Source organism: Manihot esculenta, chromosome 2 (genome assembly GCF_001659605.2).
Source record: "Manihot esculenta cultivar AM560-2 chromosome 2, M.esculenta_v8, whole genome shotgun sequence".
Classification (NCBI taxonomy): Eukaryota; Viridiplantae; Streptophyta; class Magnoliopsida; order Malpighiales; family Euphorbiaceae; genus Manihot; species Manihot esculenta.
In genome coordinates, this window is record NC_035162.2 from 5,019,212 (window position 1) to 5,038,895 (window position 19,684).

The 19,684-nt window shown below is 34.8% G+C and overlaps 3 protein-coding genes across 4 annotated transcripts; all 3 read left to right on the forward strand.

Moving 5' to 3' along the window:
• Positions 1-493: 493 nt before the first annotated feature.
• Positions 494-3,740, forward strand: LOC110608741 (protein GAMETE EXPRESSED 3). Its single transcript, XM_021748023.2, has 10 exons — positions 494-771; positions 866-1,056; positions 1,119-1,442; positions 1,534-1,780; positions 1,878-2,162; positions 2,262-2,348; positions 2,450-2,482; positions 2,570-2,629; positions 2,711-2,853; positions 2,939-3,740. Exons 1-10 carry the CDS (start codon positions 699-701, stop codon positions 3,524-3,526), a joined length of 2,031 nt encoding a protein of 676 aa, XP_021603715.1. The 5' UTR covers positions 494-698; the 3' UTR covers positions 3,527-3,740.
• A 1,335-nt stretch (positions 3,741-5,075) lies between these two features.
• LOC110610186 lies at positions 5,076-13,979 on the forward strand. Of its 2 annotated transcripts, none has more exons than XM_021750068.2 (9): positions 5,076-5,226; positions 6,663-7,262; positions 7,546-7,627; positions 7,814-7,889; positions 8,525-8,605; positions 9,608-9,744; positions 10,734-10,986; positions 12,365-12,428; positions 13,010-13,979. In XM_021750068.2, exons 2-9 carry the CDS (start codon positions 6,719-6,721, stop codon positions 13,669-13,671), a joined length of 1,899 nt encoding a protein of 632 aa, XP_021605760.1. In that variant the 5' UTR covers positions 5,076-5,226; positions 6,663-6,718; the 3' UTR covers positions 13,672-13,979. The 2 variants fall into 2 exon arrangements, with proteins under 2 accessions (XP_021605760.1, XP_021605761.1); XM_021750069.2 differs by having other exon boundaries at positions 5,090-5,226; positions 6,687-7,262.
• A 1,993-nt stretch (positions 13,980-15,972) lies between these two features.
• On the forward strand, positions 15,973-19,064 carry LOC110610187 (cyclin-B1-2). Its single transcript, XM_021750071.2, has 4 exons — positions 15,973-16,190; positions 16,267-16,367; positions 18,016-18,113; positions 18,758-19,064. The coding sequence occupies exons 1-4, from the start codon at positions 16,065-16,067 to the stop codon at positions 18,856-18,858; spliced, it is 426 nt and encodes a 141-aa protein (XP_021605763.1). The 5' UTR covers positions 15,973-16,064; the 3' UTR covers positions 18,859-19,064.
• The last annotated feature ends 620 nt before the right edge of the window (positions 19,065-19,684 follow it).

Sequence of the window (19,684 nt, forward strand, 5' to 3'; positions counted from 1 at the left end):
TAATAATAAAATTTATTTTTTAATAATAAAATATTATTTTTAATAATAATATATTATTTTTTATATAATAAAATTTTATGTTTGTAATTTTAAAATTATTTATTATATTATATCTACATATATATTTTTAAAATTCTTATATAATTAAAATACTAAATTTTTATATTTTAAATGATAAAAAAATATTTTGTTATTAAAAAACAATATTTTTAAAATTATTTTCTGAATTTTAAAAATGTTGTTAATATCACTAATTTTTTACATAAATTTATTTTTTAATAGTATAATTAAACGATAAAAATTAAATGTTTTTAAAAAACAATTTTAATTAAAAATATTCTACACATATTTTTTTAAAAAAAAATAAATAAAATTAAATGTTTTTAAAAAACAATTTTAATTAAAAATATTCTACACATATTTTTTTTTTTTAAAACATAAATGGTGTTAATAAAGGTTCAGAATAGTTTTTAACAGAAAAGAGGGGATACGGGAGGAATAGGAAAAAAAGAAAGAAAGAAAGAGAGAAAGAAAAGTCAGGATGACGAGATTCAAGAAGCAGACGGCTCAAAATTGTTCCCGCCAAAAACAGAGCGGTTAAGTAACGGTTACATTTTCCAGGATAACCAAGAGCGGATTAGAAATTGAATGATGATCAAGCAAACCCTAGAATTCTCATTTAGGAACTAATCTCTACAATGCCGATTCAATTGCTTCTCTTCTTGCCGCTAACCATTGCACTGGCCTCCACTGGTTTCCAGAATTTCCCCGGTTAGTTAAGACTCATTCTCCCAGTAACGGATTTCATATGATTCCTACTATGACCTAAAACCTCCCTTTTTTTTAAAAAAAAAATCTTATTTAGGTCGAACAACTTCGACAAGAACCACTTGCAGGCTTTCAAACCCTCTCATCGGGGAAGATGATGGCAGGATTTATACTTGTTGTGAGAGGAATTTTTTGGCATTTGAAAGTAATGGGTCCATTGCCTGGAAATTACATTTGGCTTACACTTGCAACGCAAGCCTACCTCCTGTTCATGGCGGTAGAGGGAAGGTAACCAGTATATATCATAGCTTATTGTACAATAATTATTGAATTGTGATGGTTTCTGGCAGATTTTTTTGGTTGCAGAGAACAGAGTCCTGAATATAAATTTTCTTGATCTTGGAACTTCTCTGCCCACGAAAGAAGTTTTCTTCGGTCAAGAAGATGCAGGTGAAATTATCGGCCTTGCGGTGAGCACGCTGAGTTCATCTGTATTCATCAATTTCAGGAACCAGGGATTATTTGCGTACTTAATTGGGGGACAAGGACAACTACTATGGAGTATTGGACCTATGATTTCTCAGTTTGGCTACCGTCTAGGTTGCAGGAAAGACGTTACAGATTGTTATTTTAATTCAGTTCCTGTGATTGATCAATGTGAGGGCAGTATATATGTAAGATTTTGGTCATGCGGAATTTGCTTCATCAAGGATTTTCTTATTGAGGCTACAGTTATATTATGTGTATATGGTTTTCCACTTGCAGATTTCGAATACTGCAGGGGAACTTTACTCTCTGTCTATTCGTAGCCCTCACTTCAATTGGATCCAGGATCTAAGCTCATTTGACAAAGATTTTACTGCAACACCCGGAAACAATGCCCATTTGTATGTAACTGTACCTATCAAGGCTCTTGTGTTGGCACTAGATGTTTCTACGGGCAATATTTTATGGCAGAAGAGCATTGGACCATTGAATGCAGCTGCATTGGTTCCAGTTGTGGATTCTAAAGGTAAATTTGGTTAGAGATAAACTGTTTAAGAATTTTTGGAGTACTTGACATTAATAATAATACATCTTTTGTTGCACCCGTGCGACCACTATGGCAGGTTGGGTATCTATTGGTTCTTTGGATGGATTTCTGTACTCAATCTCACCTACTGGGGATGTGAAGAAATTTGCAAAAGCATCTGTACTGAATCATGTTATCCAAGTTAGTCCTTTTCTTGATTGCTCTGGCTATGCAGTTTATATATCTCAGGCAGAGATGGAAGGAAAGTTCAGTCAAGTGATTGGTGAATATAATTATGTCTCAGCATTGAGACCTAAAGGTGTAGTCTTCACCTTGCTGGTTCCAGCAACAGGGTCAGTCTATTGGTCTGAAATGCATCCTGGTAATTACCTTCAATCTCCATTTGGCTCAAATTTGATGTTCCCTTATGGTATTCTATAACTTATTAAGTTCAGAAAGGCTTTCATTTGTTGGTTGGCAGGTCAATTTTCATCCTTATTATCACAGAGTGATCTGCAGGGTTTTGTATTGGATGAAGGAATCCTTCTTGCTTTTATCACTGCTTCAAGTGAGGTTCTATTACAGATCATATGTGAGCTATATAATAGCGACTAATATATTCTTTCTGTGTGACTGATCTCACATTTTAGGCTTACGGGTATGATGCAGGGACGGGCAACGCGCTGCCGTGCCGTAGCAAATGTAAATGTTCTTTTTTTCCCCTCTCCTGGCAAAATTTTCATCATGATCATTATGTGAATTGTTTGTGGTCTTTTTATTTGTTATCAGATGAGAAGCTTCTGTCTAGCTGCTCACAAGCAACACCCAAGCATGTTAGAATCTACACAGGCAAGATCTATAATTCTTGAGTAAAATGATACTAATGATTAATGAAGTGTTATGAAAAACCATTGTTACTCATTCTTTCAGGTGACGAGAGGACAATTATGCTGTTCCTGATATTCGAGTCCATAGCTTTGGTAGTTCTAGGTGGTCTTGTGCGATTCTGCTGTGTATTTTGGAGCAAAAAAAAGATTCAAGGTCAAGGTTTGGGAGATTTTCTAGAAAAGCGAGTAAGATTCATAATTCAATTCTTTTCTTAATCTAATGTACAGATCAAAGTCGCTGTATAGATACCTTACCCTTGTAGAGTTTCAGCGATCTCTCCAACTCAAGAAAAAGGCATTCGATAGGACGATCACAGAACTGAAACAGAAGGCAGCAGAAGAAGCAGTGGCAAATGAAGTTATTGAAGAACTGGGAGATTTGGTACGAGAAAGGCAAGGAATTGAAAGAAAGCTCTCAACAACTTACAGTTTAGGCAGGGATGGAAATGGCCAGAAGTCAAAATCTCTCCTTCCAGTACATGATGGAAAGACGACAAGAAGCTATTCCTTTCAAAGTGCGAAGAAAGAAAGTGTCACTATTTTTCACACATTAAGTGATACTACTTCTGGAGAAAGCAGCAGTGAAGGAGATTATTCTAGCTGGATTAATGCTCAAGAAGACAACCAGTCAGCTGCTACGGCAAAGGCACAGGCAAAGGCAAAAGTAAAAGCAAAAGCACCCATAGAAGTAGACAGTTCAAGTGATGACGGGAACTGTACACAAGGCTCCCAGAGTTCATCAGGTCCAGCATCATGCCCAGATGATATGGAGCTCTGCTATGAAGGGAATGTGGTGGAATTAACACAAACAAGTGGCAGAAGCATATTAAAAGGAAAGACCTTATCTTCAACCAACTAGAGTCTAATACAGGTACCACCCCTCTATTTATCTATGTGTGATAATTCTGCCAAAAACTTGATCTCAAATTAATGTAGAAAATTATGCAATGCAAGTGATTGATTGTAAAGAAGAGAGGGACTAAAAGGGTTCCGTTTTTTTATGGATCCCCATATAAATATTTATTTTTTTCTCCTTGCTATGAATGGATTTGATTACCTTACCCTTCAAGCACGCAATGTTGAATATTTTTTTTTATTCTGTTGTATAGGTGCATTTGAAATTGCATTAGTTTTCTAACCTAATGCATCAATATGTTAGATGACATCAACTAGTGCATAACATTAAGATCTATTTAATACATCATTTTGCATAATGCACTTGATCAGTAATAAGAAATTACAATTTAACCACAAATAAATAGTTTGTCCAACCTCTTTAATTTGAAAAAAAATAACTATATACTGCTAGGCCTCAAACTTTTAATTTATTAATAATAAATTTCCTCTCTTTAAAGATGTTAATTAACTGAAATTTTACTCATGCCAACAACAAAGTTGTCAAAACTTTGACCGTCAATTGTTCTCTTATTGTGCTATGGAGATGATGCTTTATTGTTTGAGCGAGCCTCTTGCGTCCAGAATCGACATGCAAATGGTGATAGGAGGGAGGGTCGCTTGGTACTGTTGCTACTGAAGTCTCTTGTAGATTGTTTCCTCTCTCTCTCTCAATCCGTCTAGATTTTTTAGTGGGACTTAAATTTTACTAAGATGTGGTAATTAAATATTAACTTTTTATTTAAAATAACGGGAAAATTGAAAAGCTACGAAAATAAATTTTATATATATAGTTATATAGTTATATATCTTCTTCTCCAAACGACAGGCATCGCATTGTATCTTTCTTTTTATAGAAATGGTTCACCTCTTGTCACTTAATATGATGAATAACAGAGCGAGAGAGAAACATACACCATCCAAAGCAAATTACGACTATTTAATATCTATATTGTTTATTTAAAATTAAAATAAAATTTTTTTAACAATTTTTCACAGAACAATTAAAAATTTACTTTTATAAATTGAAAACATTTTTATTTAAATAACTTAAAAATATGAATGAATTAATAATTTTTTTTAAATTATAGAAATTGGACAACGATTTTCTCTAAATTCAATATGTATGCTTGCCTTTTTAATATGGGTAAGAAAATTTATATATTATTTAAATTAATAATTTATACTTTTTACAGCACATTAAATAGTTGTATATTAAAAAATTAATCACTAAATTATTATCTAAAAAAAGTGACATAAAATTTAAAATAGATTAAAAAAATGAAATAAATATACCTTTATAATCACGTAAGGAGTATTTAAATAAAATTATCTTCCAGCTAAAAGAAATCTTATAGCCTCAGGTTAATTATTATTCTGCATTTTATTTTATATTAGAAAATAAAAAAAGAAGGCATTGTAAATTTAATTCCCACTTCCTCTTTCTATTTAAGTGGAAAATTTACTAATTTACTTCGACCATTTTTTCATTAAAAAAAAAAAGGCGCATAGCTTCAATGTACTACGTTACTCCGCGACTCATCTGATTATCGTCTCTATCAAGCGAATAAAAATCAAAATAAAGAGACTTGGGGAAAATCCAATAGATCCAGCGCTCGATTCGGGCTCTGGTGTGAAGGCTGCCCGAGGGATTATTCGTCTCAGGTAAAAACCTCACTTCATAAACCCTAATTTCGCATCCTTTTTCTTTGTCCCCCTGTTTGGCTGTTGAGAAAGCTCGGGAAAAGCAAGGGAATTGCACCATTTACTCTCCCTCTTTTTTTCTTTATTAACCTTTTCTCGGGTTGAAATCAAGAATTTTGCAAGAATTCATTTTGTTTAATTTATTTTCTATCAATGCTCTAGCGAAGGAGTTCAATATTCTTTAACTTAATAAAAGAAATTGAAATCACATGTGATTTTATAAGAGTTTATTTGATTTTTTTTTCTAGCAAAATCAATCCACAGAAACAAAACCTTTATGTTCCGAAAGGAATAGTGAAAAAATTAGCTCAATTTTAAATTATAGTTATTTTATCGGTTGAATTTCTACTTTTTTCCCATTTCTCGGTAAATAGACAAGCAATTGTTAGCTTATTTTCTTATTCTTCTGAGCTTAAACAATTTAATTATCTAGTAGTTCATTTTCGACATTGTTTTGCATTGTTGTTGAAGAAATTGTTTTCTTTTAGTTAAATACAAAAGAAACTTCAATTTAAGCTCGTTTATTTCCCTTGCACTTGTCTGGAAGATGCTTTTTGATGAAAATATATTCTATTTGAGTGGAGCCCATGGAATTGATTTCGTCTATAAGAACCCCTTGTTTTTCTGCTTGTAATTGAATAGAGAGAGAGAGGAAGTAAAAGAAAGAGTGAGTTTTCGTTGTTGTGGCAACTGATATAGTTGATGATGGCTGATGGATGGTGGAAAATAGTGGTGACGTGGAGATGGGATGGGAATTCAATTTCATGAGTTTGTGGAGTGAAAAAATGGGAAAGTGGGTTTGGTTTCCTGTTTGGTTGGAAAATGTTTTTCATTGACCTATGTTTTAATCTGCCTGAAACACCAGAGATGCCTATTTTCCACAAAATGTACGGAGCTTTAGGATTATTATAATCACTGGATGCGTGATTGAGATGAACTTCATTATTGCTTTTAACCTTTTGTATTTCCCTATTCTTCCAATTCTGAATATGACTTTTTTTAGAAAAATTTTTGGAAATAGAGTAATTTCTTCTCCTTGTAGTGTTAAAGACATGATTGAGAGTCATTGTTATAGCATTTATAAATTCTGAGTTGCAATGAGAACTGAACTCAAATTTCAGTTAATTTACTCTGTATTTGAAAGGCTATTTTGGTTGTCTAATTGTTGTAGAATTTGTAAGTTGGTTGGTAGTCCAAACTCTGACATCCTCCTCCCCTTTGGCATGTAGCTGTAGAGTGTATTCAATTTATCTTTGTGGTGTTGACTTTTTAGAGATTGATTTTCTCTGCCAAAGTATGATATATTATTTAATGCAAAAGCTGAGTGTGGCTGTAATTACTTCACTAGAGGTGATATAGTGGTCAATTTTCTGTATAATTAGAGTGATCTCATGCAGGTTAATTGCTCATCTTGATTGTAGTCTTGTTACAAGAGAAGGAACTTTTTCGAAGTATGGAAACTGAGAATTTGATTAACCTCCCTGCTTCCACTAGTTCTGGTAGCAGTGCGAATAATGAACTTCACAAGTCCGAATCTGATTCAGGTGAAGCTGACTATCAACCTGGGATTTATGAGGCTGAAGGAGGTTCAAAAGATGAGGATAACTTGGGGCTCAATGAAGTTAATACTGGAACTGAAAAAGGAACTAGACATCCAGAGAACTTGGGGCCCAATGAAGATGTTGTTGGAACTGAAGAATGCATGAGAGGATCAGAAAATTCAGGAGTTGGTGCTGTAACAAAAGAAGTCGCAACAGATCAGGATAATTTGACGTCCAATCAAGTGGATATTGGAAATGAAGATGGGGAGTTTCTGGTGGAAACAGAAGTTGACATGGATTTGGTGGATTCACCTGTCATGCAAGTGAATCTTGAAGTGGCTGACACTGTAACAGTTTCCGAAAACCTCAGTAGCTTTGGCTTTCGATTGAGTTCTCAGAATGATTTTCCAAATAACCAAAATGAGAATCTTATTCATGGCCATGAGAATGGTGGTTGTATCCTCCTTTAATGTGGAACATTCTTTTTTATTTTGTTTTATTTATTTATTTATTTTTGCAGCCTGTTTCTTGCATATTTTCCAGCCCGTTTCTTGCATATTTTCCAACCCAACCTTATATGGACTTCTTAGTTATAGAACTCCAATACAAAGGAGCTTTGCATTCAGAGTTGTAAGTAGCAAATTATTTAAGTAAATTTGCAATATTTTATCCACAAATAATGCCCCTTTCTGCAGTTATGTTTTAGCTTATTACTGCTTTCCATAATTCGATAACAAAGCTGTATCGGGCGTCAAGAGAGCAAGGATTACATATGATGAACAGCAACCTTCAGTGCATGTTATGTATAACTCGTTAACAAGGTCAGGGTGGAAGTACTTATTATAACTTGACAAATCCAAGAATTTAGAGCAGTAGAGCTGTATGTTTTGGTTTCTCCTTAGATTGTTTACAACTATTATCATTCTAGAGTTAAGGGGAGGAGATCTGTTCTATTAGAGTCATCTTGGATTTTTATTAATTCTCTGAAGATCGTTGACTTGCTGCAGAGCCAGCAAACGGAAATTAGAGGAACTATTACAACAGTGGTCAGAGTGGCATGCACAACAGGGTTCATCACCTCAAGTAAGATTGTTTAGTATTGTGTTTTGTAGTTTTCTGCATTAGTTGAAGGTTCTGTGTTCAGAGTGAGGCATATTGAAATATGATTTCTGACTTTTTCTTTCTCTCACATAGTGAACTGAAGAGTCATGTGAAAGCAGCCAAATGGCTGCCAATTGTTAGTACATTTGATATTGGGAAATGAGCATGAAGTGTTTGCTTCTTAATTTTATATTTCTAGCACCTCCCTCTTATTGCTTTCAAAACTTCCTTAACCATTTTGCCAACACCGTGCTATGTTCATACATCAATAAATCATTCCAAAGAAACAGTGAACCATGGTTGCAGCATCAAACAATGATGAGAATTCTCACTATCATTTATTATATTTTCTTGGGAAGGTAGAATGCTGTGTTCGGAATTGTTAACTGTCCTTTCTTTTACCCCACAGAGATTTTTATTTAATTTTCAAAAGAAATGGGGTGGTGCACATTCCTAAGTATGAAATTATCAATTTACTCGAAAGAGTTGTTTCATGGATTGGACTAAATTCAAGGACCTTAGTATTTTGTTTGAAGGAGAGTCTATTCAGATGAATATAATGTAGACAATCTATTAGCATCTAGCTGTGCTCTGAATCTTGCTTTTCAATTTTTCAGGACTTGAATGAGCTGTTAGAATCTGGTGAAGAAACATATTTTCCTGCTCTCTGTGTTGGTTTGGAGAAATCTTCTTCAGTGGTAACCATCTATACTTACATGTCTTGTCTTGCCTGCGTCCTGTTTGTTACTGAAATTTATGCAGAAATTGGTTCTTGCCTTCTTGGAGTTTACTTGCAATGCCCTACCATACTTCATCAATTAATTTCCCTTATTTGGAGGGATTCTCTCAATTGTATTGGCTCCAAGCTACTTCTAAAAAATGAAAGGGCTAATGAAATGATGATTAAACAAATCCAAAACTTTGGTTCAAGTAGTCTTCATGGATCTTATAGACTAGATCTGAATGTCAGACATATGTGGCTTTCTTGATGCTCGTAAACATATCTCTGTACCATTGCTATAATCGTGCAATATTCAAGCTGCTAAGACTAAAGTTTAAAGAGCTCTTGCTGATTGTTAATGACCTAAACCAGTAACCCATCTTTTTGAATCGCAAAGTTCATGGATCTCATGGAGCCCATATCTTTACCTCAGTGGTATCTGAAGAAATCTTTTCCAGTTGCACTGTATTTGTAACATTTTTAGCACTCGAATCCTCTCAGATTTTCATTGCATTGAATTTTCATCTTTAGTCAGATTTTCATTGCTGGTCTTCAAGTTGGGCTGGTCTTGGGTTTTATGTTTGTATAGGGCCTGGGATGAATTCACAAACTTGATTAATCAATATTGTGTGTTTTCTTTTATTGGGCTGTGCTTGTTGCAAAAAGATGAGCCTAAAGTGGGTGAGGCTAGGTCGCAGTTGAAATATACCTGTGCCTGTTGAGAAGGTTCTGTTTACCCTTCTCAGGCCACATATATTTGAAGTATTGGGGTGGTCATTACTGCCTTTATCCCACTCATTACAAACCAAATGTAATGGTCTATCCATATTTCACTATATCATGATAGCCATGATATTCTGCTTGTTAATGCTTTCACCATTGCATTTTGTTGACAAAAAAGATCAAAATTTTAGTTATTTATAAGTCTCAAGTGTTTTATTATGTATGATTCTTCCTTAAAGGTGTTTTTTATGTGCAGTCTTTCTGGATAGAGAACCCAACAAAGAAGCTGGAGTCTAATGGCTTTATTCCGCCTGTTGGTGACTTTGTGCCTCTTTATGATCGTGGATTTGCATTAGGGTTGTCTTCAACAGATGGTCGAAATAATGTTGAGGGGTAAATTACTAGCTCAGCTTTTTGTGCATATGAGCACATTTTTGTTTTACCTCAATTCATATACACATGCAATCTCAAATTCTCAATTAAACGGAATCTGTTGTATGATTATAAATTAGCATGCAAGAGATCAACATTTACAACAATGATTATATGAACATCGCATGGAATATCTCTATATATATGTGCATGCAAGTTTATCAGCAAGAAATTGTATAACTGTTTTTATTATTTGGGTATAACTGGGAACTTTTGTGTAAATAATATTTGCTTCTGCAGATTATTTTGACTCTTCCTTGAAGAAACTTAATTTGTAAACCTCTGGTGTACTAAGCTCTATTTGGTGTCATTTAACTTTAATATATATGATGAAAATGAAAATATGTACGTCTTTCCATTTAACGGGGAACTTTTCTGAAAGTCATTTTGCTTGTGTAGATTTTTATTATTCTTTTCTGTGAAGAAACTTGTAAACCTCAGGTGTGCTTGGCTCTCTTTGGTGTCATGTAATTTTAAGTGTGTATAAATATATATATATACTATGATAATGAAAATCTTTCCATAGGATGATGATTTCTAAATATATAATTTATAAACTATAAATGTGATTGATCCTGTGGCAACTGGGCAAGTGTCTGTTATTGAATGGATGAATTTGAGGCTAATAACCTACTAAGGTGAGGGCAGGGGAAGATGTTAGGTACAAACATCTTTCTAATACTTAAATGGATTGGCCATTTGCTGCATTGCTATCCTTCCACTTGTCCTCTGGCTATCACATCACCTCATATGACACTCTATTCATAAATTCTTTTACACCTCTATCTTGCTGGTGAGAATCCAAGCAAAGACCAACTTCTCCATTATTTATAATTCTATTCTTCATCGTTTTGCTGTTCTTCTGTTGTTTCACATTTATAATGTTCTGCTTGGTTTCACTATTGTAAGTTGATTGCTTTGGGTTTAACATCTTGACTCTGTTTTTATAGAGGCCTGGAAATAGTAGATGAGGCTGCCCGTTGTTTCAACTGTGGTTCGTACAACCATTCTCTCAAGGAGTGCCCTAAGCCACGTGACAATGTTGCTGTCAATAATGCACGAAAACAGCATAAGTCCAAGCGGAATCAGAATGCTGGCCCTCGCAATTCAGCTCGATATTATCAGAACTCTTCTGGTGGAAAATACGATGGTTTAAAGCCAGGTGCTCTGGATGCGGAAACAAGGCAACTTTTGGGTCTTGGGGTAAGAGCTTGCATCATTGAAGGAAAACAAATGTATCTTTTCTCTCTAGAGATTTAGACTCTAAAAGCTTCTGTTTGACCGCAACTTACATTCAGTACAGGGCTGATTCAATGTTAGCAAATATAACCAAAAATTCTAAAATAAGGTGGGGGAGGTGGGTTATTCTTATGCATTATGAGGTCTTATTTAACTCCATACTAACAATATGGGATTGCTTGATGTAAGGACTAAAAGGTGACAGTGGGCATCTAAGGCAAATGAATGTTTGAGGATGCCCACAATTAACCTGACTAGACTTAGATCAGGTGGGAAAATGTTAGATTTGGATTTTGATGGTATCTTTTAGGTTGGTGAATTATGTGTTTTGGACATATCTAGAGGTCTGAAATCCTTTTATTTGCTTATATGTGCAGTCTTTTTTAACATGTATTACTCCATGCTGTAAAATAAATCAATAAAAAAGACAAGGGTTTTGGTTCACTGCTTTATAATCAATTGCATGAATGATACCTGGGCTTTGGCTTATGGTAAGTGTCTGAAGTTATCTGTGTCATAATGTTTACCTGCAAGCTGTTTTGGTGAACTCAGCATCTTATTCCAAACATTTGTTGTGAGTTTATAGCAACTTATCAATAGAATAGGCATGTTGGCTTAGGAATATTGTTTTGTGCTATGGTAATGGTCATGGCTGAATTATGGTAGCTGGCAAGCAGCTACATTCCAAATCTGCTGAATTCAGGCAGCAGCAGAACCACCCTCCTGGCAAAAGTGATACTCATGCGTGCAATGCAAGACTATCCATGGGGATCCCAGCTTCCCTTGATTCAACCTGCCCTAAAAAAGGGTTGGTGAATTGGGGATGAAAAGAAAACACTATCTTGTCTGGAGTTTCTACGATAGCATTTTTAACAAAGTAAAGCTTAATTTGTAATAATTTTCATTGGATAATTGTTAAAGTTTAATCCAATGGTGAATAGACAAAGTGGGGACAAAGTAAAGTAAAACAAAGGAAATCAAGGAGATACCAATCTTGTATGATTATTATCATCAGTGTTTGTTGGCTTCTATAAGATGTTTATCTTGATTTGCAGAAATTAGTTCCTCTAGCTTGAACCATGCTTTACACTTCTACTGTCCTAAATACAAGGTATGGCTGCCCCAGTTGGTGGCATGAGGTCTGGACGTCACTCATTTTTGCTTGAAATTCAGATAGTTGATGTTTTATTTTGAGTTTGTCAAGCGAACAGAGCTTACTTGGATGAAACTTTATGAGCTTCTTTTCTGCATTGATCTTTGAACTCCATATGAGGATGCTTAACTGTGTTCTCAAGATAGATTTTCATGTCAAAGTTGCTCTTTTTCTTGTTATTTTTTATAGGAGCTTGATCCACCTCCTTGGCTTAACAGAATGCGAGAATTGGGATATCCACCAGGATATCTAGGTAACTTATCACTTGCTTGTCTAATTTCCTAATCATCTTCTATATTGCAGTTGGATAATTTAGCTTTTAAACTGTTTGTACTAGCAAGCATCTGCATTAAGCCCTCTGTTGAAATTTATTTCCTTTATTTATACCATCTAGGGATTTTTAGTTCATATGTCCATTTTGTTGCTACGCCCTACCCGTGACTCTTTCATGTGATTGGAGTATTTTGCGGTTGAGGACCTTATTTACTTTTGCTTGTTGCATTTGCTTGGGGCATGGACCTAATGCCAAATTGCTCTCCCCGTCATTATCTGTTGAGCCTACCTGGATATTGTATTCTGCCAATTGTAAATGACATGATAATTAACGGGAGCTGGGCACTACTACTGTTTCCCTGTCATTATTTGTTGAGTCTGTTGTATTGTCCTTGGTATGTTTGCCTCTCACATAGGTCATCCTCCACAGTTAGATTAGTACAATGGTTTAGTTGGTGCTTCTGGTGCTTCAGATTTCTCAATGTTACTCACTTTACATTGCAAGTGTGTTTTGGTGTATGCCGTAATAACGCCTCCCCCCAACCCCCCTTCCTTTTTCAGAACCAGATGATGACGATCAACCGTCGGGGATCACAATATTTGCTGATGAGGATGTCAAGGAAGAACAGGAAGACGGGGAAATAATTGAAACAGACTACCCTGACCCACCAAAGAAAATGGCGGCTTTGTTTCCCGGAATAAATGCACCAATCCCAGAAAATGCTGATGAAAGACTTTGGGCAGCTGGACCTTCAAGTTATGATCCTTTTAGGAGTAGATCATTCCGTAGATCAAACCATTCTTCAGAACCAATCAGCAGATGGCGTCACCATGAGCAGAGAGGGTCTAGGGATTCCATTGATGAAGGGCCTCCAGGTGTTGACCCTGTAGTCAGTCCATCTACTTCTAGTTACCCTCCAAGATATGGTAATTATGATTCTAGTCACAATTTAGACAACAGAGATCCAATACCTTCACTTGCAAGGTCTCATGCTGACAGAGGAAGGAGGAGTCCTTTGGCAAGCGAAGATTTTTCCAGTCATATTTCACCACTGCACTCATCATCAAATAAACGTCCGTCACCTCGGAATAGTAGCTCAACTAGATTAGAAGATGAGAATGATGAGAGGTTGAATGACTACAGGTTGGATTATTTGCATCGAAGTAATTATGAATACGACCGTTATGAGTTTGACCGGCACCGTCATCGGAGTTGGAGGTGAATGGAATTGTACCTTGTTGTAATATTGAGCCATACATGATGATTATGACTTGTAAAATTATGGAAGCACATAAAAAAGGGGAATTTGTTTTGGTTATTATTCTTTTCCTGACCGTAGTCGCTCATTTCTGTGGCTAACAGATGGCCGGAGATGGCCGAAAGGCTGTTGTACAAAGAATTATGTGGGTTTTTGCTAGTTTTGATGGTTTTATAGGGATGCCTTTGTATGAGGCCGCCTCCTGTTGTAGGATGTATTCGGAAATAGCTAGACATTTATCTTTTTCTATTTTCTGCAACTGCAGATTGCAAGTTTTAGGAAATTTGTCCAATCTTGATTCATGAAGTCGAGATTTTTTTGGCTGCGGTATTTATACATTTTTATTTAAATCGAATAGCTAGTTCAATCCAGTTTGGAACTGCCACAGGTTCGATTCAGTTTAAAGTTGTCATTTCACGGTTTTGAAAGAATGTGAACCTGAATCAGATTAAAAGGAAACGGTTTTGATCCAGTTTCACTTGCAAATCGGACTGTGGCCGTCTTGTGCAAAGTTATAGAAGAAAACATAATAAAATAATTTCTATGCAACTAATGTATGTATATCTATATGGGTGCGGTAATTCTGAGAATGAAAACATGTGGAAAATCTTATTACATGTAAATATCATATGGGTGATTAGCCGTTTGTCTAGACCAATTTGATTGAAGGGCCATCCTTCAGCTTTGTATTAGTGTTCATAAGTAAATTGAAGTTCATATGTTTGGCTGATCTTTACATTCTTCCATGGGCGTTTGATTCTCTTATGCCTCTCTAGCTCGATGTCGATGTGCCATGCTAGCCTACAAGACGGTTCCAGGAACAAAAACTTAAAGAAAAAATTGTTTAAGCTTGATCGGTGCATGGGCCGCCTTGAATTTCGACAGTGACAATGGCGTGAAGATTTTTTACAGCTTGCATTATTGGTTGGGTCCAGCTTGCCTGTTCCTCATTGGCTACCCAATGCTTTGATTAATTAATCACAATAATCTCTTGTTCAGTGGAGCTGCAGGATCTGTTACCTTCTGCTACCCGGGTGGCCCAATAATAGTGGACTCCAGAAAATCTACAGTATTGATTAAAACGATTTCGTTATGAAAAAAATTTAGAGTTTAGGGTTCTCTCCTTTTGTGGAGTTTGAGGCGATTTGTTGATGATGTTTCGTGGTCTTATTTTACTCTAGTTCATTTTCGCTTTCTTAGTTAATGATGTAATGAATTTTTTTGAAGTAAAAATGATTTTACAGATTGAATCTCTCAATTATACATTGTACTGGATCAGAGGTGGTGTTATTTATATATCTTGAAATTAAATAATTAGCTGCTTATAGTAAGTTTCTTTTAAAAATTTTAGACTCCCATCAATATTCTCCATGGGTTCTATCTCTTACTAAGGCATGGCAGCTTTTATGTCCACCATTTGTCCATAGGGGTTATGGTAATATTTTCATGATGAACTTAGCCTTATGCAGACTTTGTAATATGGGTGTTGAATCATGGTCCTTCATTGGTTGATAATAATTTGATGATTTTTAAAACGTGGCCAGTCAATCTCATTCTTTTCTTCACGAGATTTCTTTAGAATTGGTATGTTATTTGAGGGTCACAGTTAATTTTTCTCTCTTATCAAGATCTGGTTTAATGTTTCTAAATTATTATTTTTTGATTTCTTTCTCAAAAATGATTTTAGAGGATGACTCTAAATTGTGTGGAAGTTAAAATATTTTTCCCAAAATACTTAAAAATTAATTTTGCGGAGCTATATTATAATTAATTTTTAAAATTTCTCTTAGGAGAAGGTAACCACACGAATGAGCAGTCTATAGTAGTAGAAGGAAAGAATACCTAAAAAAATTACAATGATATTTTAAAAAAGATAATTTAAAATATAAGTACCGCATTATGTGTTATTTTTAAAAATTTAATTAATTTTTGCTATTTTCACTCTAAATTTATTATGTAGCTAATGTTATAATAGATAAGTTAACAAAATGGGATCTTCCATCAGGTATTTATTTTACATTATTTTTAGCTTAATTTTACTGGTTGTTGCAACCTTGTAATGTATTTTTACATATATAAAAAACATTCCATTATTCAACGACTTATCGTTGCTTGTTGGTATAAATTTGAAAGCGTGTAGGTGTAAAAACGACTTATCGATTCATTTTGGACACGAAGCGCCTTAGATGAGCAGCTTTTTAAAGTCCTCCTTTTAACTCTACGACGACGTTTCTTTCGAGGCTGGTATTTATCTCCGCCAGTATGCAGCCACTCATTCCTTGCTTGCCTACAAAGCCAGTCACTGACGATAAATATAGAGAGGAGGAAGATAACAGAGACGGAGAGAAAAGAGAATAATGGAAGCGCCAAAGACAATTGCACATGAAATCGGTGGGATCCAAAACGACGCTCTTCGCTTCGGCCTTCACGGCGTCAAAAGCGATCTCGTCGGAGCTCACCCTCTCGAATCCGCCTACCAGTCTGTAAGGATGTTTTTTTTCGATTTGCTATTCTTGCTTGTGATCGAAACTGGACTTAGGTTCCTTTCTTCGGTTTTAGGCGAAGAAGACTCAAGAGCAGATGAAGAGAAAAGTCCTTTCTAACACATTTGGCTCTGCCTTTCCACTCAAAATGGATCTTGACAGTCAAATTCTTTCGCGGTATGAGTTCTCGCTCCTGGAGTTTTCTCGTGAAATGACTTGTTTTTGGTTAATATTTAGTATCTAGCCATTTCTTAGTGGGGGGATTTTTTGTTTTAAATTAGGGTTTAAGGTAGGATAATGTGCATCCTTAGATTAGAAGGGGGACAGAATTTAAACTTTTTTAGCTGATTATATAGGTAAGGATTCAGGAAAGATGGGAATCCAATGGCAACATAGAAACTGGTATGATTCCCACTAATAAAAATTGAACAAGCAACGAATCTGCAAGTTCAAGCTAAAAAGTTGGGAACTGTTGTGTAATTGCTGTCAACAAGTTATATACTGTTGTATGATAGACAGGGTTTGATGCCATGCAGCTTCACTGATTTTCATTGTTGCGGAAAATAAGACTGTAAAATTATATTAATTTTTCTTATTTTGTAATCTGTAACTGGGAAGAACTCGCATACTGTTTATTTACACCTCACACATATTATATATATTTGTAATATTTATTTTACCAATTCTTGATTGATGGAAAAAGTGAGTAGTGTAATATCAGGGTGTCATTTTTGAAGCTGTTAATGTTGTAGCAGCTAGATTTTCTTATCAGAGATCTGAACTTGCCAAGAAAATAGGACTAATTTGGGAATTATCTTCATGATGTGTTGATTATTGAATGAAAATGTCATGGTCATACCTTTTGAAGTCCTGTTGAATTAGGCTATGTCAGTTCATTACAAGGAAGATTTGGCCCAAATTTATTGGCTCCAAATGGGAACCTTGTGGGATCAGCAATTCATGTTTAGATGTGCATGCCTGGCAAGTAAGGCTATCCATCTGAAAAATACTTCTGCAACTCTTTGTTTTTGCTGAAAGAGGAAAGCTATGGGATTATGAAGTCATGTCTAGAGATGTTCATCTTGTGGTAGTTAAATGTGTCTAATCAGAGACCAATTTTTTTTTGCCAAAAGAGTAGGTTCATTTAGAGGTGTAATTTTCATATATTTGTCATTGGTGTTACATTTTGCAGTCCTTTTGAAATAGGTTATTCAATTATATGCTGATTTTGTAATTGCTTTAATTTTGGGGAAAAAAATTGTAAAGTCTTGTTTAGACGTCATTTTACAAATATGGTAAAGAGAACATCACTATTGAAGGGCATAGCTTAATTTTGTCATTGTTTGAGAGCATTATGTTTGACACCATGAGTTGGAAGGGAAATTGACGATGCTTTGGTACCATAACAAGTTTATTTGAAAAATTGCTTCAAAACAATATTCGGAAATCTTTATGGCTTGGTGGCTGGATCTTTGGTTCAATGAGAGGGTTTATGCTAACTTGCTTCCTAAAAGCCATCTTTTTGTTTTGGTTTTCAAAGGTATCTTTGTCCCTTTTCTTTTATAGGATAATAGAAGGTTTCTTTGTTCTTCGTAAATGCACAAAAGTTAAATGTGTGCTTATGAGACTAAAGATGAGAATTTCTCATTGACATTTTAAAAGATTGATCTCTTATGTTTTGCTTTTAAATATTGTTGTTGCATTCTTTCTTCTCCCCCCCCCCCCCCCAAAAAAAAAAAAAAAAAAAAAAATTCTGTTTAGTAATTTATCATTCTTAAATTTAAATTTGTCAGGCTGTCTGATCTATCTGTTTGAAAACTTGCAGATTTCAGAGGCCACCAGGACCAATACCATCCTCAATGCTAGGCCTTGAGGCTCATACAGGAAGGTTGGATGATTTTGGTTTTGAGGATTATCTGAATGGTAAGTAGTTGTCCTGAATACTGCATGAATATTATTTGAAATTTGATTCTTTTTTTTGTTGAAGTTGTTTATTGATATGTTTACAAGCAGTTGAAATTTTGAAACTCTTACATTTAATGTCAATGAATATGTTGGAAACTTTATGCACCTTATTAATTACTGTCTTAAGATGATCAAGATAGGCTGTTTATCATAATATAGATATTTCAAGTTTGGTCATTTATTTTATTCTCTTTGTTTCTTTCATGGATTTAAGAGCTTTTGTTTGGAATTGCCTTAAGAATTGGGTGTTTAGATATGAAATTAATCTTCTGCATGACTTACGTGTTGTTTCTTATCCTGAGGTTGTGTTTGATGTAATTCTTCCGGTTCTCTTTCCTTTTCTTACATAAAGAGAGAGAGAGAGAAGAAAAGGGGGGGGGGGGGTGTGAAGAAGAAAAGAAAAAGAGTTTGAGCGGGCAAGGTGGTTGATAGGATAGCCAACTTGTGGTTCCTATTGAAATTGTAAACGCAAACCAAACTTCTTGTGGTTAAGGTTGTCTTTGCGTTGGTCAGTTATGTGCCTGGTTTAATTTGGAAGCCTGTTAGCAATGAACCATGGTTTTGCTGATTAAAGTCTTGGCTGGGATGTTGTTTTGTTGCAGATCCACGTGAATCTGAAACTTTGAGGACGCCTGACATGCATCATGCGATGGAAGTACGCCTTGGACTTTCTAAGGGACCTGTCTGCCCAAGTTTCCTATAAAAACAAGTGCTTCACTTGTCCTCAATTGCCAATAGAGGACGTTGACTCCGCTTATCATGCCATGTGAATGGGACAATTTGATTTTGGCCTATTGCTTAAATCTACATTTTTTTTTATTAGGGTGTAAAGACATTCAATTATCACTGTTGCGAGCCGATCGTATAGTAGCTGCTGCCTCTTTCACGTTGGAAGATTTAATTTTCTAACGACTTAGCAGATCATAGTTTTAGGTTAAAAACAGAGTAATATCGACAACTTAAATTGCGCCAGTATTTAAACCAACACTTTTGAGTACAACATAAATACAATTCGATTAGTGTGATTATGAACTTTTCATATATGTTGTAGACTAAACATTCATTTTAAGATTGAAGCCGAGTGATTATATATATCAATATTTAATTTTACGGTTATTTATTTTTATTTTTTTAAATAAAAGTAAGTTTGTAGTAAAGTTAACTAAAATAAATTTTATAAATTTGTTTTTATCTTTGCAAGTATGCTTCAACTGCATGTTCATACCCAAAAGTTATATAATTGCATGAAGACTCAATTAGCCTATTCTGAAAAACTCACAGCTCACAGCTTGACTTGTCAAAATTTTTTCTTGCTTGTTCAAAAAATAATTCTCGAATAGTTTACATTAATTCAACTCATGTATACGCATAGTGATTTTTTAGATTTAATAAAAAAAAAGCTCAAAAATTTTCAGTTACATAAATATATTCATGAGTTCATCTATATTTAAATTTGGATAATTTATGGACGACTTAGAGCCAAAAGAACTTAATATTAAGTTTTTAATAATCCACTAGCATTTTGATTT